This window comes from Vittaforma corneae (genome assembly GCF_000231115.1).
Source record: "Vittaforma corneae ATCC 50505 unplaced genomic scaffold supercont1.10, whole genome shotgun sequence".
NCBI lineage: Eukaryota > Fungi > Microsporidia > Nosematidae > Vittaforma > Vittaforma corneae.
Window position 1 is genome coordinate 21,705 of NW_006889843.1, and position 20,351 is coordinate 42,055.

The 20,351-nt window shown below is 36.8% G+C and overlaps 15 protein-coding genes and 1 non-coding gene across 16 annotated transcripts; 7 read left to right on the plus strand and 9 right to left on the minus strand.

Moving 5' to 3' along the window:
• Position 1: 1 nt before the first annotated feature.
• On the plus strand, positions 2-808 carry VICG_01210 (uncharacterized protein; the record flags this gene model as incomplete). Its single annotated transcript, XM_007604594.1, has 1 exon — positions 2-808. A coding segment is annotated over one exon (807 nt), but the record flags the coding sequence as incomplete, so codon positions are not given.
• Positions 809-1,420: 612 nt separating this feature from the next.
• VICG_01211 (uncharacterized protein) lies at positions 1,421-2,446 on the plus strand (the record flags this gene model as incomplete). The annotated part of the gene is made up of 1 exon (XM_007604595.1): positions 1,421-2,446. One exon carries the CDS (start codon positions 1,421-1,423, stop codon positions 2,444-2,446), a length of 1,026 nt encoding a protein of 341 aa, XP_007604657.1.
• Positions 2,447-3,511: 1,065 nt separating this feature from the next.
• VICG_01212 (uncharacterized protein) lies at positions 3,512-4,141 on the plus strand (the record flags this gene model as incomplete). Its single annotated transcript, XM_007604596.1, has 1 exon — positions 3,512-4,141. One exon carries the CDS (start codon positions 3,512-3,514, stop codon positions 4,139-4,141), a length of 630 nt encoding a protein of 209 aa, XP_007604658.1.
• Positions 4,138-4,533, plus strand: VICG_01213 (uncharacterized protein; the record flags this gene model as incomplete). The annotated part of the gene is made up of 1 exon (XM_007604597.1): positions 4,138-4,533. One exon carries the CDS (start codon positions 4,138-4,140, stop codon positions 4,531-4,533), a length of 396 nt encoding a protein of 131 aa, XP_007604659.1.
• A 695-nt stretch (positions 4,534-5,228) lies between these two features.
• On the plus strand, positions 5,229-7,301 carry VICG_01214 (trehalose-phosphatase; the record flags this gene model as incomplete). Its single annotated transcript, XM_007604598.1, has 1 exon — positions 5,229-7,301. The coding sequence occupies one exon, from the start codon at positions 5,229-5,231 to the stop codon at positions 7,299-7,301; it is 2,073 nt and encodes a 690-aa protein (XP_007604660.1).
• Positions 7,302-7,429: 128 nt separating this feature from the next.
• VICG_01215 (uncharacterized protein) lies at positions 7,430-7,921 on the minus strand (the record flags this gene model as incomplete). Its single annotated transcript, XM_007604599.1, has 1 exon — positions 7,430-7,921. One exon carries the CDS (start codon positions 7,919-7,921, stop codon positions 7,430-7,432), a length of 492 nt encoding a protein of 163 aa, XP_007604661.1.
• Positions 7,922-8,748: 827 nt separating this feature from the next.
• VICG_01216 (uncharacterized protein) lies at positions 8,749-9,372 on the plus strand (the record flags this gene model as incomplete). The annotated part of the gene is made up of 1 exon (XM_007604600.1): positions 8,749-9,372. The coding sequence occupies one exon, from the start codon at positions 8,749-8,751 to the stop codon at positions 9,370-9,372; it is 624 nt and encodes a 207-aa protein (XP_007604662.1).
• A 189-nt stretch (positions 9,373-9,561) lies between these two features.
• Positions 9,562-10,107, minus strand: VICG_01217 (uncharacterized protein; the record flags this gene model as incomplete). Its single annotated transcript, XM_007604601.1, has 1 exon — positions 9,562-10,107. A coding segment is annotated over one exon (546 nt), but the record flags the coding sequence as incomplete, so codon positions are not given.
• A 98-nt stretch (positions 10,108-10,205) lies between these two features.
• VICG_01218 (uncharacterized protein) lies at positions 10,206-11,102 on the minus strand (the record flags this gene model as incomplete). Its single annotated transcript, XM_007604602.1, has 1 exon — positions 10,206-11,102. One exon carries the CDS (start codon positions 11,100-11,102, stop codon positions 10,206-10,208), a length of 897 nt encoding a protein of 298 aa, XP_007604664.1.
• Positions 11,103-11,583: 481 nt separating this feature from the next.
• VICG_01219 (uncharacterized protein) lies at positions 11,584-12,627 on the minus strand (the record flags this gene model as incomplete). Its single annotated transcript, XM_007604603.1, has 1 exon — positions 11,584-12,627. The coding sequence occupies one exon, from the start codon at positions 12,625-12,627 to the stop codon at positions 11,584-11,586; it is 1,044 nt and encodes a 347-aa protein (XP_007604665.1).
• A 475-nt stretch (positions 12,628-13,102) lies between these two features.
• VICG_01220 (uncharacterized protein) lies at positions 13,103-13,642 on the plus strand (the record flags this gene model as incomplete). Its single annotated transcript, XM_007604604.1, has 1 exon — positions 13,103-13,642. One exon carries the CDS (start codon positions 13,103-13,105, stop codon positions 13,640-13,642), a length of 540 nt encoding a protein of 179 aa, XP_007604666.1.
• Positions 13,643-14,467: 825 nt separating this feature from the next.
• On the minus strand, positions 14,468-15,121 carry VICG_01221 (uncharacterized protein; the record flags this gene model as incomplete). Its single annotated transcript, XM_007604605.1, has 1 exon — positions 14,468-15,121. The coding sequence occupies one exon, from the start codon at positions 15,119-15,121 to the stop codon at positions 14,468-14,470; it is 654 nt and encodes a 217-aa protein (XP_007604667.1).
• A 174-nt stretch (positions 15,122-15,295) lies between these two features.
• VICG_01222 (uncharacterized protein) lies at positions 15,296-16,780 on the minus strand (the record flags this gene model as incomplete). The annotated part of the gene is made up of 1 exon (XM_007604606.1): positions 15,296-16,780. The coding sequence occupies one exon, from the start codon at positions 16,778-16,780 to the stop codon at positions 15,296-15,298; it is 1,485 nt and encodes a 494-aa protein (XP_007604668.1).
• A 182-nt stretch (positions 16,781-16,962) lies between these two features.
• Positions 16,963-18,522, minus strand: VICG_01223 (uncharacterized protein; the record flags this gene model as incomplete). Its single annotated transcript, XM_007604607.1, has 1 exon — positions 16,963-18,522. One exon carries the CDS (start codon positions 18,520-18,522, stop codon positions 16,963-16,965), a length of 1,560 nt encoding a protein of 519 aa, XP_007604669.1.
• Positions 18,523-18,976: 454 nt separating this feature from the next.
• Positions 18,977-20,002, minus strand: VICG_01224 (uncharacterized protein; the record flags this gene model as incomplete). Its single annotated transcript, XM_007604608.1, has 1 exon — positions 18,977-20,002. The coding sequence occupies one exon, from the start codon at positions 20,000-20,002 to the stop codon at positions 18,977-18,979; it is 1,026 nt and encodes a 341-aa protein (XP_007604670.1).
• A 227-nt stretch (positions 20,003-20,229) lies between these two features.
• Positions 20,230-20,311, minus strand: VICG_02270. Its single transcript has one exon. It is a non-coding gene; the product is annotated as a tRNA-Ser (tRNA).
• Between the last annotated feature and the right edge of the window lie 40 nt (positions 20,312-20,351).

The window sequence follows — 20,351 nt, forward strand, 5'->3', positions numbered from 1 at the left end:
CAATCCACTAAGCTCTTTCCATCCAAAGACTGAACCAAAGATTTTCATTGATGAAAATGATGTCTTCATGGCTTTCTTGAATCACCTTAAAGTTATTGACATCATCAACAGACGTTTACAAAATTCAAAACTGATTAATCTAAAAGACTACCAAGAGTATCAGGACGAGATCCATGAAATTTTTGCTTTGCACATGTATAATACATGTCTTCAATTGCAATCGGATCTCGACAAATACAACGATACTCCTACGGATGAAACGATTCGAGAGCTTGAATGTAATATGCTTAATTATGATTTCAAAAAAGTCATGATGCACGGCTTTAAAATGAGATACACTCCTGTCAGAGTTTTAAAATTTTTTAATGATGAATGTGGAACAGAATGTTTCGATTTTTCAAAAACGAATATTAATATTGACATGTTGAATAGTGCCAATCTCAACAATATCGAAGAATTAGACTTGTCTGAAATGGAATTAACACAATTTCCTTGCTTGTCTAGTTTTAAAAACCTTAGGCATCTCTATTTAGATCATAATATGATTGTGGCATTTGAGCCTGGAAATTATTTTGATGAAGAGACAGGTGCATACAGAACAATGCCAAGGTTAGAAGAAATAAGCTTATTATGGAACTCCACATCTAGTATTGATGTGGAAATCACAAAGGTATTTATCAGTGGAACTACAAAAATATGCTTGAACGAAACAGAATTCTATTGTACATGCGACAGTATGAAAAAGAGTCTGAAAGACACACACATTAAGCTATCTTTAAAACAAGAAGATGAATTGATGGCTGGATAAGCTTAAATTAAATCTTTAATTTAATCATTTCCATAAAAGTATAATCATCAATCATTAATGGACATGCTTATTAAAATGGTCCAAGACGTGCAATGCTAGAACGAACATTCTATAACTAGCTTTTATGCAATACTGTTTATCATTTGGGTATAATTTCTGGAATCTTTAAAATTAGTTAAAATCCATCAAAATTTAAACTTTAGTCATAAATTGCATTGCATACATCACAGACACACGAGTACGAGTCTAGGCCCCGTTGATTTCATGCTTAGCTGTTAAATGGAGACTTTCAGTCAGTAAAATTTTTCTTGATACTTGACAGGTAATCCAGAATCGACCTATGAGCAGTTTCATGCAGAATCTCATGCCACCACCAGCCATGAACAAGTTGGTATTAAAAGTAAAGAATGAACAGGCCGTCAAGTCTTTAGATACAACTCAGAAGCCAACCTGGCAGAGGCATGAATTGTACACAGGTGGGAGGCATTACATGCCAATTTCCACCAAGACTTAGTCATTATCTGATTCTTGATTTTAAAATAGCACATGCTGATAAATTAAATTGATTAGCTTTTTGTAAAAAGTATAAATACAAAATTTGCACCCACACCCATGCACGGTTTGTCACTGTCAAGCAGAACAGCTCTCAGTCTTATGAGAGTATTATCGATAGGATTTCCTATGCTATTTCCCATAAATGTTGGTTGTACCTCTACGCATGAATGCGATGTAAAAAAGCCAGAAGTACAAGACAAAGACTCTTCCAAAGACGTTGCTGAAAATGGCCAGTCCAATACTCAAAAGAAAGATGAGGATTCATCTAAGTCTTCAGACTCAGAAACACTCAAAGTTTTTAAGGACGACAATGGCTTTCTTACTAAGTTAATGGGCTATCCTGAAGTCTCGGAGGTTTTCAATGAGTACTTTGAGAAAATAAAACTAACACGTCTTGATGAATATCAAGCTCACAGGGACGAGATTTGGGAGGTTGTGGTTATGCACCTGTGCAATTGCAATCCTGAAATTGAAGATGAAGTTCTAAAAAGAGGTGATGCTGCTGTAATTAAAGGGAAAATGCAAGAGCTCATGATGGGTTCATCCATATCGTTACTTGAAGAAATTAAGTTGGATGGTGTCCGATTCAAAACCACCCCTGTCGAAGTTTTTAAGTTTTTCAATGATTATTGTAGAACGAAAATTTTAAGCTTATCTGGAACAACTAACGTTAATGTTGATGTGTTGAATAGTGTCAACTTGGATAAAATAAAGACAGTAAAGCTATGTTATAATGGCTTGACAAGTCTACCCTGTCTATCTAACTTTACCAATCTTCAGCGTCTTGATTTGGAAGGCAATAATATTGAAACGCTTGAAGCTAAAAATTATTACGACCAGGAAAGAAATGATTTCAAGACAATGCCAAAGTTGGCAGATCTGAAGCTGCATAAAAATCCAATAGGATGTGTCAATTCGAACGTCTTGCAGGTGTTTACCGACAGCTCTGCAATAATACATCTGTCTAATGTAGTTATATTTTGTACCTATGACAGTATGAAAAAGAAACTGAAAGGTTCGGGAATTAAGTTCATTGATTCATCTACTGGGCAAGAAGTAAAACAATCAGAAGTTAGCAACTGATTAAATTTGTTTTTTAAAACAGTATAGTATAATATAAGCTTAAGAATGGAGTATGTTTCAATACTATTTTTTACTTTATGGGTTGTATTAGCCTACTTTTCTTTGACTCAGTCTCTGACTACTGTCAACTTATTTACTCAAAGCCAGAAGACTAGCGAAGAGGGGTGGACTCCACAGAGACCCTATCGGTGTAGACTCAAGAAGCTTCCTTCGATATACTCTCCTATACTTGACAAGTCTTTTAGTCTCTACCCTACCATATTTAACTAAATATAACTCTAATAGCATATGAATTGCACTACCCGTCACAGTAATCGTGTATAGCTTTTTATTCCGGACACAAACACAATTTCATCCTCCATCCATGCATAATTGATATATATGAAAACCAGCTGTTGCTGTAAATAGGTGGCCTTGAATATTCACTTTGATGATGCTGGCAGAGAGACTGCTGCATTGTTAAGGACATGGAAAAGAATATGGAGTAGAGTGCATCTATACTTATTACAGAGGAACAATGCACATTGCTAACAAATCCAGAATGAGATGTATCTCACTTGTTGCATCATTGCCTAGAAATCATTAGTGGCTTTGAATGTGCTGTACTATTCTGCACTAGTGTCATCAAACCATTTGTCTGTCCAGTCCATTAATAGCCATGCAGTTACTATGCACATCAGCTTAGTCATTGCTGTTGCATCTGAATCTGTCTCAATATCAGATCACGGACAGTAGTGCATATGAAATCTTGAGCATTCTCAAGCTTACCGATCAAGTCCAGTCTCCTGGACAAACTTTTCTAATTAACAATTCTATTTGCTACTTGGATTGAGACCAATCTATCACATACTGTCTTATCACATACGTACAGGCATATTTGAATAAAGGCAATAGAAAAAGCATGAATATTCTGAGAATGTAGGTGGTTTGTGCGCAGACCTACTGGCTATATTTTGGCTGAGACTGTTTCTTGAACATTCCCTGTCATACTAAAAAAATCAACTGATAAATTAAATCAATCAGATTTTTGTAAAAAGTATAAATACAAGTTTTGTATTCACACCCATGCACGGTTTATCACTACCAATTAAAACTGTAACTGGCCTGATCGAAGTACTGTCGGTTGGATTTCCTATGCTATTCTCCGCAGATGCTAGTTGCACCGTAATGAGTAAAGAGCAAGGGTCTTTAGAAGAGCAGGTTCAAAGTATTCATATCTCTGATGATGAATCCGACGACACCTTACCCAATGAAACTCCCAAGCTCAGTGTTTTTAAGGACAAAGATGATGGCTGTTTTACTGCTTTTATGAAGGATTCTAGAATTATTAAAATAATCGAAGAGTACTTTAAAAATCTGAATCATATCCAACGTGAGGAGTATGAAAAGAATATAAATGAGATTAACGAAATTGTGGGAATGAAGCTGTATAATTATTGCACTGAAACGATGAGTGGATGTTTAAGTAAAGACGAAATCCTAAACGAAGATGGTAGTCTTAAAGAAAAAATAGCTCAACAAGCAGAGGGATATTTCGAAATTAGCTTCAAAGAGTGGGAATCTAAATTTAAAAGGATTGAAGTATCAGGTTTTGAATTTGATCATATTCCGACCAAGGCATTGAAGTTCTTGACTGAATACCTTGAAACTGATGAATTGAGCATATCAGAAACACTATTGACATTGCTGCATTGAACAGTTCAGATCTCAGTAAGATAACAACATTGTTGTTGACTGGTGTTGGATTGACAGAGATACCATGCCTATCTGAACTCACTGGTCTTGAATACATGTGCTTGGATAATAATCGAATTGAACACATCAGTCTTCAAAACTATTTTGATGATAAGACAAGGAAGTACAAACCCATGATAGGTTTGAGGCACCTGGACTTGTATGGAAATCCTATATCAAAGGTTAATATAAGCATTACAAAAGTTTTCACAAATAAATCCATCTTAATAAGTATGGACAAGACACGTTTACGCTATCCGTTTAGTAATATGAAAAAGAAACTAGACAAAGTAGATATCGAGCTTATTGAGAAAGATTTAGAGAGTGAGAATGAGTCTGATGTCAAGAGCTGATTAAATTCGTCTTTAATACTGATTTAAAACACTTTTATTCATATACTCTCTTCAATCTTTATCTCTACACTAATGTCCCTTGAGCTGTTACTATTGAATGCCATCATATGATTCTTAGACACTGACAAACACGCACTTATATGTACGCCGGTTACTTTGTCTATTCACTCGAAATAGAAGAGTCATGCCCAACACTACACTCAAAGCTGGACTTAAAGTGTTCATTGGCAGAGAATACGCTGGTTTTGTGAAGCCACCACTTGCATAGCCTGGCATTCCATGAGCTTGGACTTATCAAAGCAACTGCAGATATCTCAAACTCCATTTCGCTGTCCTTGGAAACACACGAATACTGAAGCCATGGCTATAGGTTAGCAAGCACCCTGTCTATCAAGATATAATAGAGCAGAAGCTACTGAATGCCAAACTCGCTGACCTGTCTCCAGAGGAAGACTGCAATCTATCCTCAAAGCTAGTTTACTACCTATATTTTAAGTCCTCCACCACAATCAACTTGATCCCTACAAAGGCTTGGCTCTACAACAATCATTAAAATTAAACAGCTATATCTTTATCACTGTCTTGTCGTTCTATACCTTTGTTTGCCTCACATTTCGCATTGCTAGCAAATATTTAATATCTAGTCTGCCATTGGTTCTTTATACTGTATTTATTCAAAATATTCAAACCCCTTAATGAAAGTATTTTACTGTGTGAAGAGCACTCAAATAGACCTTCTCAAGGACAAACCTACGCTACATAAATCTTCAAAAATAAAAGTTAAATTCACAGAACCAAGGGCTATTGTGAAAAGAGAATTTACCTCGGTTGATAACATAGAGTACCTTGATGTAACTGAAAACCTAAGACTGGCAAGGATATATGACAGATTAATGAATAGAGAAATCTTCGAGACAATGTTTGAAGACCTAGACCACCACAATGTCTTTGAAGAGTACAGGCTATTTAATGAACAGTTCTACGAGAAACTAAGGGACGTCGTCACTGAAGACGATCTGATTGTTGTCAACGACTCCTCGCTTTTTTTGCTTCCGGGCATGACAAGGGCCAGGGTTGCTTTCAGGAATCTGAAGTTTGAGGGCTGCTTCATAGAGAAGGTCCCGTTCTACAGACATATTCTCAAAAACCTAGCCCTGGCTCAGAAGTTCTTCGACTGCAAGGAAAGCCTGGACTCCTTTGCCAACTACATGATGTGCTCATACGAGATGCGGGACGTGGAAAGGGGCGGGTGCTGGTACCTGAAGCCGTATGTAGACAAGTTTGCAGTCATAGACACGCTGGAGCATATCCTGGAGCTGTGCATCCAGAAGACTAGAGATCCAGCCTGTTTGGTCGAAAGCAACTTCCCGGACAGATTCAATTACGAACTGCTAAGGTACCTGCATGACTTGGAAGTGCCAAAGACCAGGATGTGTGTTCTTACCGATGTGAATCTGATTCACATTGAGCCATTTATTGTGAAGCATCCACACATCCACGTGAGGTATCTCAGGACTGGTGTAGATCTGAACGAGGAGACATCCAGAATGGCTCAATACCTCAAAAAGATGTACAGCAGTAGCTTTTCTGTTGCTGACCCTGTTGAGTACTCCCACGTCGTGGCAGAGATGTTCTTCTGTGATGCTTTTGTGGGAACACAATACAGAGAGATTGCCCAGCTGTTTGGGAGGCCTGTGGTGGTGGACAGCTATGACCCATTCGAGCTTGCAGACGAGATAGAAAAGGCAATGTACACACCCAAGAAGTACTCAGTGATAGGCGAAGAGGAGTATCTGAAAGAGTTCATGGAGGTAAATGGATACAAAATAGTACTAAGCCAGCTCCCAGGTGAGGATGGAACAATTGACAGACTCTCTAAAGAAATCTGTGCGTTGATCTGCAGACCACCCAAGCTCCAATCTGAAATCGAGTATTACAAAAAAATAATAGGAGGCACTGAAAATGGGGTGTATATGAAAAGAGGATCAAAACTACCCGCCGAACACAAAGAATCGTACCATCCAATAATATTTGGTGAAAACAGCTACTTCGATCTCAAGAGCAAGAGGAGAATGAAGATACCAGAACCGCTGAATGCAGAACAAGCCAAAATGCTCTGGGAGAAGTCTAGCAAAACAATCCTATTAGACTACGACGGCACCCTAACACCGATAGTTGAAGATCCCGACAAGGCCGTGCTCAGCGCAAGGGCCAAGGAGATTCTCATGAACCTGTCCAAAGCAGGCAGGGTAGTCATATGCTCAGGAAGATCAAAGGCAAAGTTGGATGAGTGGATTCCAAAGGAGATCGAGGTTTATGCAGAGCATGGGGCATTCCAAAGAGTAAACGGTGAGTGGTCGACTATAAGAGAAAAAAACAACATACTTGGAGTAGCACGTGAAATCATGGAATACTATTCCAAAAGAACCCCGGGCACAGTGATTGAAGAGAAAACTTCCGGACTGTGTTTTCATTATCGAATGGCCAGGAGCTTCTGTGTTGGTAAGCTTTACTCACTCTTGAGGAAAGTAGGGGAAGAGAATGTTCAGCTAGGAAAGATGATAGTTGAGTTAAAGGCAGCTAGAAAAGACAATGTCTGTAGAATGCTCGACCCTGCTATTTGCGTGGGCGATGACCGGACAGACGAGGACATGTTCAGGGTGTGCAAAGGCATCTCAATTAAGATAGGAGAGGGGGAGTCGCATGCCAATTTCTGCATTGAGGATGTTGATGGATTGCTTGATTTTCTGTCTGCACTGGCTCAATAAATAAGACTATAAGTTATTTTTCTAAAATCTATATTGAATATTTTTGGTGCTAGATTTTACACAATATTAACTATTAAAACGTGTACCTAAGACATCAGATCTTAAATTAGGTTAGTTGATTGTATTTACTATTCTAATATTTCAGCTCCTAAAACACATGCATCTATAACAATACTTCTGACAATCCTAGCCAATTCCCTGGCTTTCTCCAAATTCTCGCAATTTGCATACGCAAATCCTCTGGAAGCTTTCTTTTCTTTATCAAAAATAAGGTTTAATCTTGTGTAGGGTCTTAAAACGCTCTGCCCTGGCTGCTCATCTTTAAACCTCTGGAAAATTGCCTCAACAAGCTGTGACTGTGTCACATGTATGGGAACATTGGTTATTTTCACTGAGACTTCACTCTGAACTCTGCTCATCATCGATGGCTGGAAGATTGTTGATGGCCTATACACAGACGATTCTTCAGTTTCAATCTTGATCTCCTGTTCAGTATTGTAAAGTATAAAGGGAATAGGCATCGCTTCTGTGGCCTGTTCCTTACCTGCTCTTCCGAAAGGAACGATCTTTGATCTTTCTTTAATACTTTCCAAGTCTGGCTTGAATTTAACTGTTTCCATGGCATAAAATATAAAGAAAAATAAAAACTACGGAAAGCATATTGCAAAAGGAGCTCTACGTACCGTAAGACAAAGTTTTAATGTAAGGCCTATCTTAATACACTGTTAAAGTACATTCCCTGTGCTATATCTTTTTATTGATTCTTTCACAAATCCCCTTGAAAAATGAAGCACTCTCATGCTTTTCCTCTTCATCCAACGCTTTCCACATCTTTCTTAGGAAAACATTGTTTATACTCTGCTCATTTCGTATTTGTATTTCATTTTCAGCTATTTTTCTTCTTAAGGCCTCATTGGAGGATATTAACGGCTGTATGAATTCCTCCTTTTCACTTTCAGTGTAAAATTCCATAACCTGTCTCAACTCATCCGTACTTAAATCGTCTATCTGGGATTCCTCAGTAATTTTTGGAGGCTTGTCCATGGGGTAGCAGAAAATCAAACTGTACGATTTAAAAGACAATAACGGTGCTTAGACCATCGGATAAATGGTTTATTGTGAAATAAGCAGGTTGAATAGCCATTTCCCCTTCTTTCGCTTAGAAGCACATTTTGTGGCATATTTTTTACTCTAACATACTTTCTGCACCCTTGAAACATGCCCACAATAATCCTAAACTACACCAAAGAAGATGATGATTTAAAGTTCATAATTTACTGCTTAGATCAAACAGCCATATTTTTCAAAAAGTGATAGGCTTTCTCTACGAACCGACAGTTTCTTTGAAAGCCTAGATTCAGTTATTGAACAAGTATTCGTGCTGTACAACGAGGAATTCACCCAAAAGAAGTTGAATGAGTTCAAAAGGCTTAGGAAGTCTCCCCGAATGCCACAAATGGAGTTCTCATTGATGAATATTCTCTGCTATATCAACACTGTCAAAGCTCTGCTTGCCAGTGGCTCTCTTAAAAACAAAGATGTTATTGATCAGTTCACAAAGTTGTTAGCTGATAAAGGGATTGATTTTGATCCTGAATTTTATATGCTTGAAATAAGAGCAGGCAAAATTACATCAATACAGAATGCAGAAGGATTGGACAAACTGTATTGTGAAAATGTAAGGGCGGACAAAGACTATTTCATATGCTCTGGACTGAGGAATGTCTATGAGAAGGAAGAACTATTGAACAACACCTACCTCTTTGTTTTAAATATTAAAAAAGCCAAGTTCAGGGATCTGGAAAGTGAAGGTATGATATGTTGTGCTGAGGGTGACAGGATTGAGGCTTTGAGGGTTGACGTAGAAGAAGGTAGCAAAATTGAGTTAGAAGATCACCTAACAATTTTTGATAATATTGAGTATGGCAAGGTGGACTTGAGCAAGAATGCATTTAGAAATGTTCTTTCTAAGTTTATGATAGTTGATCATTGCCTGGTATTTAAAAATACCAAAGTCAAGGTTGGGGGAAAGCACATTTTAACCAAAACAGCCGAGGGCATTGTTCGTTAGAAGTTCAATAAAAGAATTTGCCAGCATCCGTGTTTAGTGCTTTTACATTACCCATTTAATAATCAACAAGGATGTCCAATTCTACATAAAGGCAAATGACAACACAGCACCTACCGTCTTACCGTTATTATATTAAAAATGAAGTATTGATTATGAGGCTATTTCTTTGTACAAAACATTGCTTTTTATTTAGATTTTGTCATATTTATTATCAAAAATAAAAAACACAGGGTTCTCCTTCCACTTTCTAATAAAATTCTTTGCCCATATACTTTCTCTCTCAATTTTAATATCGTTTATGTTCTTAACTGAACTGAAGACACCATCATATCCGTCAATCTTACATGATGAATGTGCGCTGATTTTATAGTTTCGATCTAACATTTCATCAATTTCTAATGCTCGGGCTGTCTTGATCAGAGTAGACCCATATTTAAAAATATCCCTTAAATACCTTTCGTGAAGTTCATTCTCGAAGCAGCCATTTCTAAAAGAATCTTGGCTTGGAAGGTAGTATTCACAGAAAGACGGAACACCTAAGCCACAGCAATCTGACACGCTTTTGATAATATTAACATTGTCTATTATATAGTCCTTTACTTCGCTAACAATGCTCAGTATTTCAACTTCATCGTTTGGGTCCTCTTTTGATACGCCATCTTTCACAGAAATCGTTTCTAAGTTTATCCGCTCAATATTGATTCGAGTACATTTATTATCATCAAATAGTCTCACTGTGGAGTCTTTGGTTTTCCCACTTTTAGTACCTGTTTTATATGCATGCGGTGCTGAGACTGTGCTATTGGTGCATGCATTTCTTTCATCTTTCTCAACTATGCTATTTTGATGATTGTTAATACTGGTATGTTTAATGTTGGCCTGGGTGCTTCTATATATATTTGAAACACTGCCAGTAGAATGATCAGCAGAAATATACCACTGCTGCCATCACTAAAACTATCGATATTATTACTAACCTTCTCCAAATGTATAAAACAACACCTACTGCCGTACGGACAATTTCCCTCATTCCAAAAAGTCTTGCATATCTCAGTTTTATACTTTGGGTGTCTTTTCACTGTTCTAAGCTCGCTAGGACTATGGCAAAATTGACATCTATCCCCATATTTACAGAATCCTACTTCGCTAAAGCTTCTACACATTTCCGTCTTATATAGTATAACTCTCTTATTTTGATAGAGCACCCTTTCATCAACCAGTGGATTTTCAATAAACTTCTTGCTAAAGATTGCTTTAGGTTCCTGAGGGATGTGTTTAATGATAGGATTGCTATCGACCGAGCTATGATCAAGCTTTTCCAGCTTCCATGATTTGGAAATTAAATTATATGTAGAATGATGCTGATTATTTTCATTATGCCGATACTGTTCATTCTTAGTAGAGGGAGAATGCTGATATTCTTGAGTAATTTCGCAACTACAATCGATGTTCGGTAGACCATCGCTAACATCACACTGCAAAATACCCTTCATCTCAACCTCACCTGCATCCTCGGTCGTATATGGTTCATTTTCTGGTATATCATGGATTTGATCAAAATTTTGATTAACCTGATCATTTGCGTCAAAATTTTCATTTTTAGAACCACAGTACTCCCATACAGCGCCATATTCTGCCCCAACATTAATACTTACACCTTGAACACCTATGTTATTTGCACCTTCATTGCTTTGATTGTTTATAAACTTTTTGGCGCCAAAATTTCGCATATTAAATCAAAGGGGAAAAGTATTTGAACATCTTATTTATTTTGCAAACAAACAAATAAGGGATATATTAAAATTAATCTGAGGAGACAACAAATAAAGCCAGAAGGATGAGTGTAATGGGTCTAAGGCACTGTGGGATTAAGATGTGGTTTTCAGTACAGCTTTCAAGGGGTGATGTAAAAATTTTACCCCAAATTATTTTTGGAAAAGGATATCAACATGCATAGACGAGTCAGTATTCCATCAATCACAAACTATGAAGTATGCTTAACACAATAAAGCGTGAATGAGTATTGTCTACTCTGAGATGGACAGAGCCCTTCTCTTTCAGCCAAATAAATGAATGTATTACAATGGGCAATACCCTCATTTGAGATAAATAACAAAATGCCGTTCAAAAAAGACATAAATAGGTGTATGACAGAGTGTATAAATGAGTGCAAAAGCAAATAGAACATGCTCTTCTTGTACTTTACATTATTTAATTACCCATTGTAACAAGATACAGCCCATTCTTGACGATCTTGCAACGGTCCTTAGGATTGACTCTTCTTACTTTTATACATTCACTATCATACTTTACACAATAAAGGTGCTCTTTAAAAAGTACATAGACACATGAGTGGTCATTTACATAAAGACAGAAGCCTGGCCCAAACTTCTGTTTTATCTTTTTGAATATTCTCCTTAAAAGCCAAGGATCATTCAGTATTTTAATGGGTAAGTGAAACTTGCCGTTTAAGACATAGACAGTATCTCTCACTTTTTTGTCCTTTACTTTTTCAATTAAAAGGACTTTTCTTTCTCCACCGATCCTTTTACAAGTGAGATGATACTGTTTTGAATATACTTCAAGCTCTTTTCTCCTACGTCCACTGCGCTTGGACACTTTTTTGCATACTTTTGGGAAGGTCCTACACTCAGTTCTATTACAACTAAATCCATCTTCAGGACACCAACTGTCAAAGTCTCTGGTTTCACATATCAATTCATTTTCAATAAGGACAGGGTTAAATTCAACGATGGGGGGCTCATTATTTTGACAGACTGGGTTTACATAAACCACTTCATTTTGACAGACTGGATTTACACAAACCACTTCATTTTGGCAAGGATTAAAGAAGGGAGACTCACATGGAGCACAGGGGCAAATGGGATATACTATCTTCTTATCACACACTTCATGTACAAACACTATTTTTTCAACATTGTTGCCACACATTTTGAAATACACCGCATATTCAGGTAGGTCATAGGGGAGTGCTGGGACTACTGCTCCGTTCTGATACACTACATAGATTCCATCTGCTGCATCCCATCCTGAGACCTGGGCCCTTTGGATGCCACAGCGTGCCATCTCATCCATGATCTGGCGGAGGTTAAACGAAGTAGCTTTACCTGGCTGGTACTCATTACTGGCTTGTACCTGACTCTTTGTCAGGATGCAGTCATTGCAAGTCCATTGAAGAGTGCTCCCTATTAAAACAAAGATGCTTAGGATCATCGATATATGCATGAAATTCATGGAATGGTGCTTTCCTCGATATTTATGTGAGATAAGCTTAAATTATTGAAAATTACAAATAAATACGTTCTAAAATTAAATTTCGAACAAAAAGACGTATTTTAGAACAAAACAAAACCTTCTATGGATAAAATTCACCATGTTGCTTGTTTTTTGAGTATCCACACATTGTAATTTCTTAAGCAAAACCTTATCATTTTCTTATTAATGTTTTTGATATTTTGTGATGAAATATTAAAATGTCATAATTAGCATGCAATAATAAATAAAAACTGAACGTGCTACATCAAAATGGTACTTTATTTTATGGTTCTACGTCTCTGTGATATAATCATCCATCTTTCAGCCTTGCTAATGCCTGTAAATATGTACCAGCCAGATATATTTCTTACAGTAATTTACCATAAAGACTAACGTAATCACAGCTTTATAGAAGAATATTCACTTATATTCATTTAGTTGCTTGCCAGCCCCAATGGAATTAGGCCACCTCTTCACAGGACATGCCATTCTTGTCTCAAGCCTCATTGCAACAATTACAATCACTGAAAGCACGAGATATGCTTCTTCTCTCAGATACATCACCGAATTGCCTTTTATTAAGGTCGCTGGCGAAAGGGGAGCTGTTCTCCTTCTCTTTGCTATTTCCATTATTGTTCTCATTGCCATGGACTTTCTTGCATCACAGGCAAAAGTCAGTGGACTGAAAAAATTCTATAGAAGAGCTAAGAAAGCCAAGACTGCTCATGTTGAGCGCACCTTAATAACTTTTATTACATTTATCTGTGCTTATATCTTTCAGAGTCTAAACTTCAGAACATACAATTTGCTTGGTATTGCACTTCTAATGATGAATCTAAACACACTTCTCTATCTGTTTGAAATTGAGTTTGTAAAGGCCTGGCTGTATCTCTCCTTCTTATTTTGCAATACACTGGTATTATGCTTTACGTTTATTTACAATGCAGAAAAGTACTATTCGATAGTCGTGAGTCTTATAAGTATTAGGTTTTAGAAAGAGCGCCAACTACTAGTCAAGCGTATTAAATTTAACCGTACTTTTAATGAATAACACAGCATCTTACTTTATGTAAAAGCCAACTACCCTTTCACTAGTTGCCCAAGCTTTAGAAGCTAAAGTTGCATTTAGCAAATGAAAGGAAGTATACTTTTTATTTAAAGAGCTTATGTAGCTAACGAAAGAGTAGCTGTATTTATCGGTTTTCAGTCAAATGCCCATACTGTTAGATCCTTTTTAAGTGTCCACGATAATATAACTATACTATATAACGGTGATTTACATAAAATTAACACACAGTTGCATAATCATCTATCTATTTAATGATTTGATGAGGCACCCATGCTTGGATTTGCACTGGACTGAGTGGATGATGAAAGACCAGATGATTTCTTGCCTGATGGTGAAGAATTAGACTTCTTTGAAAAGAGGAAGCAGTGGGCTGCAGTGAAGAGTATGGTCAAGTTAATGAACATAGGGGAACGAATTTCTTCGAATATATATGTTTACCCCCTTAAAATGGATCAATAAATTGATATTCTTGTTTTCATTGATAGTATTAAAGGAGCTAAATTATATTAAAAAGCAAATAGCCCAATGAAAAGAAAGGGCAAATAACAACCACAAGAAAACACTGCAGTGCAATGTCTGCAAGGCATAGGCCAAGTTGCAGCACCAATAACAGCTAGTTACGAATCAGATAAAAGAAGTGAAGCAAACGAACAATGTTTCAAATGCTTTAGATCAATTTTACAACAAAATACAAAACAAAGCAGCAGATCAAAGAGTAGTGTAGTAGCTTTCCAATAAATGCATATTTAATTATTTATCAGATCCTAATCCTTGTGAAGCATAAAAGCTCTTTGTCTTTTTATTTGAATAGTACATTGTAAATATTGTCGCAATAATCTTTAAAAACAATACATAGACCACCTTCTTCATTATCTTTTCATATAACCTTTTGTACACCAACTCATCCTCCTCATCCATTCCCTGAATAGCAATATTCTGCTTAACAAATTCAAGCACACGTTCAATGAGATTCTCAGCCCGGGAAACCTCAACATCGTTCGTAGACACTATACTTGGTCTATTGGCTTCTCCGGAAAATACCTTCACATCCAAGCCAAAGGTCTTCTTGGCATTGTCTTCATCTTCAATAACTAATTCAAGAAGAATGTAGTATGAATCTCTCTCGGGTGTAGTAAAGAAAAACGTATTCATCTCAGAGGATTTCTCGTCCTGGTAGAGTAGCGCCTTCAGATTGTTTGGCTCTCCCTTGTAAACCTTCACTCGAGTGTACATAGATCTATCATTAATGGTCTGAAAGAAGCTACCAATACGCTCTTTGGCTTCCGATTGTATGAAGTGAACAGTGTTTGCCTCGCTTAGAACATAGCTCCAGACTCCATAGTTGTTTTTAGGATGAAGTTCTTCTATCAGGCAGGAAACCAATCCAAATAAAAGGCTGAGCATTGTTGGGGTCAGAAACAAAAGAAAACTAAGCCCGTTACAGTCCACATAATAAATAAAGCATGTCCTATACCTAAATAGAAGTATACACATATCTACTAACAGTCAAATGATAGCACGATAGTAATAACAAACTTAGAGTTTCTAAGAGTATTTTATGTAATTTATTGCCAGTTATCATTTTTTAGTTAGGTCTATCACCCTGAAACTTTGCCTTTTATTTGGTTGTTGTGGTGCTTCATCTACCTTCGGGATGCTCTTCTTAAAACTAGGAAACTTGAGTTCTTTTTTGTATTCCACCGAAAACTGTGATATTTCCTTTTGCTTTTGTAAAAAAGGGACTCTTCCAATAATTCTAAGACATGTCTCCTTTCCTACACACTCTTCAATTTCAGCTATCATTTCCGTGAGCGGCTTTATACCCGAAATATATTTTTCTATAATCTGGGATATCTCATTATAAAAGTTGGGGGAAATATCTTTGAGTATGTTCACTCTTTGTGAATTTATGGTCTGTGCCTGATGGACAATCTGACGATTAAGGAAGGAAGGAACTGAAGAACTATCCCTTGAAATATTGCTCTGATTGAATGATGGAAAAAATGGCTCATTAATCAGAGGATTAAGTATATTCACTCCTCTGGTGTACAAACTCTCCTCCTCGCTGCGTGCTCTTGAATCATGCAGGGAAAATACTGTTGGGTTTTTTTCATTCTTCAGACAAACATCATTCAGTTGCATTTCCAGGCCATGGTGTGCCAAAGAGTGGGCACAGATCTCGCTCTTATAGGCATAGACATAGCAATGATTTTTAACACAAACGGGGTTGTCACAGCAGTAATGCTTACTCCTGAAATGAGTCTCAAGTTCAGAGAAGTTTCTGTAGAACTGAAATTTAACACCCATAGAGTCACAGACAGTGCATAGCTGATGTTCCTCGTTGCAGTGCTTCTTAGCCAGGTCCTTATTGTATATCCAAAATGAGCAGAATGGACAGTGCACATGCCCATCAAATCCTGATTCCTTTAGCTGGCCTTTCCTATGCAAGCTTAGTGTTTCAGGAGTATATGAAAAATATTCATACCAGAATTGATGGTTATTTTCAAGACAGGTGCCACAAAGCAGAGAAGAGTGCTTGGATTTAAAATGTGTCATAAGCTCTTTTTTAGTGTTAAACTGCTGTCTGCACTCTTTACATTTGATCAGCAATAAGCTTCTGACTTTTTGATGAACTTCGTCATTTTTAAACTTAGCAAACCCATCCTCTATCATCAAATGCTTATTCCACATTTGTGCAGTCAAATCATTGTTTAGAATACTGCCATCGTCATTTTTTGGTCTGTCGAGATTAATGGTTTTTAATGACATTGAAAGCTCATCTGTCGAAGCAAGCATAAGATTCGTCGTCTTTTCACTGCTTGAATTCTCGATTTTGCCATCATTCTCTTTGTTACTCCAACAGCATTTCTCATTTACGGATTCCTCACAACTTGATTTCTCAAAAATAGGCTTTTGGCTCTCGTACTTGCACATTGGACATCGCATATCTCCGTAAAGATAAATAAGCCTTGTTGCACATTTGTAGCATATTTTATGACTACATCTGTATTTAGCTAAATAAAGATACTTCTCACAACAAATGTGGCATTCTGTATCTGACATTGTTTGGATATGGGGTAGAAGAGAGATGACAACATTAGCACAATCTGTCGCTTCTAAGAATAAAAACGCACACTATTAGCATAGTGCTATCTGTTCTTTAAACAATTATTGTAGTATTTATGAGAGTGATTTAAGCATAAGTAACTAAATGCTAAAATAAAAAGGATAGTGCAATATGATGTTTAATCGTTGAAATACACAATCTCAGGATGCGGTCCAACACCTTCGCAATTGTCGTAAACAATTTCTGCTACATTCAAGGCTAGCTTATCACAATTCATCTGATCAGGGCATTCGGCAAACACTCTTACAAGATCTTCTGTTCCAGAAGGACGTACAAAGGCCCGACCCTTGAATCTCAAAACTTGCTCATCAATCTTCTTTTGAATATCAGGCTCAAGAACACAATTGTCTTGATCCACCTTAATCACATTCTTATCCTTGATTTTAACTGTTAATTGTCTTGAACAATTCTCTTTGTACTTAGTAAGATCACTTAGGGATCTAAGGGTAGCCTTTAGGACGAGGAAATTTGCCAAAGCATCCCCAACACAAGGATCGAACATCTGCGTAAGAATTTTCAAAATGGACGTATTGGGTAGAGACTCAGTCTTTTCCAGAAGTCTCTTTGAAAACACTACAGAGCCATGGCCGTTAGGTTCAAAGTATACTCCAACATCATATTTCCTAGCCTCTTTTACAAAATTCTTAACACCTGTCTGTGCCAATACAACCTTAAAACCACTATTTCTCAAGTAGTTCATAGCTCCCATATTTGAATAATGGCTTAGAACAATTCCTATTTCAGGAGTAAGATTTTCCCTTTCAAGTTCCTTTTTGATTAGTTCAGCAATGAATACACACTGTGCATCTCCATCTAATATTTTAGACTCCTGAGTATAAAGTATCAGCCTGTCCACATCACCATCAAAAGAAGCACACAATGCATAATCCGTCTTTTTCAACTTGGGTGCTATCCTGTGCACCTTGACAAAGTCTGCACCACATTCCTTATTCAAAACACCATGCTTTGGATCATTTAATATTTCTACACTGAAGTCTTTATCTTTTTCCAGAATCTCATTCATCTTAGTTGTTCCAACACCATTGGCAGTATCAATACCAAACCCCATATCGGCACCTGTCAGTTTTCTCAAATTTAGGAAGTCATTGTAAAGATGGTCTACGTATACCGATTTCTCAATAATCTTGTTACTCTCATTGCATTTTCTTATTAAAAAATGCATTTCAGGACAGGAAACAAGTCCATAGTCAAATACATTACACCTATAACTCTCAAGAACCTCTTTTATATTCTTTGTGAGCTGAATGCCTGATTCTCGCGTATCTCTTCCTATAATGACGTTTCCTCTAATTGAATTGCTTATACCAGTGAAATTGCTGTTTTGTCTGAATATTTTGTTGATAATGGAATTAAAATCTTGATCATGACAGTTTACCAGTTCATCGGAAGCAATCTCCCAAGTTTCATCAAGCATATTCCCATTGAAATCGATGAATTTGACACCATTGTATTCTATTGGATTGTGTGACGCCGTTATGTAAAGACCAATAAACTTCCCGGCAAAGGTTGCACTCCTGATGCATGATATAAGACTAGCTCTGCAGACCACGTTGTTGAGATCAGGAGTGTTCAATCTATACCCTGCTGTACCGTAGAATGCTGCTGCTAGTGGCTTGGTTAAATTCTTATTTAAAGGAGGTGCTTTGTTATTTCTCATCAGGGGCTGTTGTGAATTTTTTATTTAATCTTTTTTCTAGGTTAGAAACATAATAAGAAACCAATACAAAGTTGAGGAATGAAAATTTGTGTGAAAATTTTAACACACGAGCAAATGATTTGCTGAAGTATGAAACGAGCAATAGAAAATAAAGATGCAAATTCAAATTGGTGAATTTTGGATGCATGGCAAAGTATAATGAAACAGGAAATCACAGCTCTGTTGTAATACAAACCTTTATAGAATGATCCCATTGAATTGTAAAGAATGTGGCAAGACTATTTTTTATGATAACAAACCATTACAAAGATGGAAGATATGTAATAATCTGTTTAATATTTCATTAAGAATTGATTTACAGATTTAGCCAAATTAAGCTTAACTAGCAAATAGATGTCTACACTTTGACTTTAATGCATAATCTTTGATACCGGAAAGGTGAAGTTGCACTCATTTATGCCACTGTTGAGTTTAGATGTCCAATTACCCTGTCTCTAGAGCTCTGTGATGAAAACTCTACTATTGTCAAGTTCAAGCCCAATAAATATGAAATGACACCTTGATTCTTGCAAGTGAGTTTTAAAGTGAGTGTTCCAATTGGTGACATGTCTGTTATGGCCAGTTTATATTCCCTCACATTGCCTGTTGCTGTTTTCATATCGTCTACATCACCTGTTTCTGTGATAACTATGCTTCTGGGATAGAGAATAAACACTCCACACTCCCAGCTTCCCCATCCTTCCTTGATTCTAACATCCTCTTTCAAAATGTACTGTGGCTTGGCTCTGCACGCATCATCTATTTTAAGTTCATTTTCGAGTAAGGTTTTGAATTTTTGGAAATTAATATTGTCCCACTTGTCTAAAGCCAAGCTTGGATATTCAAATTTTGACTGCTGATTCTTCAACAGATTATTCACAAACAAATGCAGTCTTTTATATTCGTTGTCCAAGGCTGAGATGCATTCATTTATGGATTTAACTGCCATTTCAATGTTGGCTTTTAGTGCTGGCAAATTCTGCAAAATTAGCTCATTTCTTTGTTCTTCAATAGACAGTAGACTGAGTTGCTCTTTCAAGCCGCTTGCATTAGTATCATTGGCATTTCTACATTGCTCTTTGTGTATGTTTTCACAGAGCGCTTTGTCTTGGTCATAAAAATTTTTCAAATTTTCCTGAAATTTTCGGAGATCCCCACAAATTTTTTGATGTAAAATTTTAGAAGAATCTAATGGATTGCTCTGTAGGAATGTACAGATGATTTCTGACTGACTCCACTCTTCCTGTACGAACTTCAAAGAAGTATAAATTAATAAACCTGAACTCGCTCTGTTCTTAGACATCAGTCTTTCAGTATTCTTATTTAAAGCATTTGAGTATTCTCTTTTCATTTTTATGACCAGCTCATAAATTGACATATCATCTTCAATACTGGTCTTTAATACCTGAAAAATTTCAACAATTTTATTGACTGTGTTCATTGAATTTCCAATTTATTTTATACGCCTTTCTAATATATTTTAAAACGTAAACAGTTTAAAACAAAAGCTCTCTGTTTATTCTTGTGTGAAAGAACATGCTTTAAAGATGCTGACAAAGTAGAAAAAACTTGTTGTTAATGCTTGTCTTAGGCCAGGCGTGGTTGCGATTTATAAGTAAATTTAACCCAAAGCCTGATCCTTACCAGCAAGCACAAAACAAAACCGACCGACAAGTACAGGATTCGAACCTGTGAACGGAGACCGTATCAGTTTTCTAGACTGACGCCTTAACCACTCGGCCAACTTGTCTATAAAGCAGACTATATATACCCTTATTTGTAGGCTACAA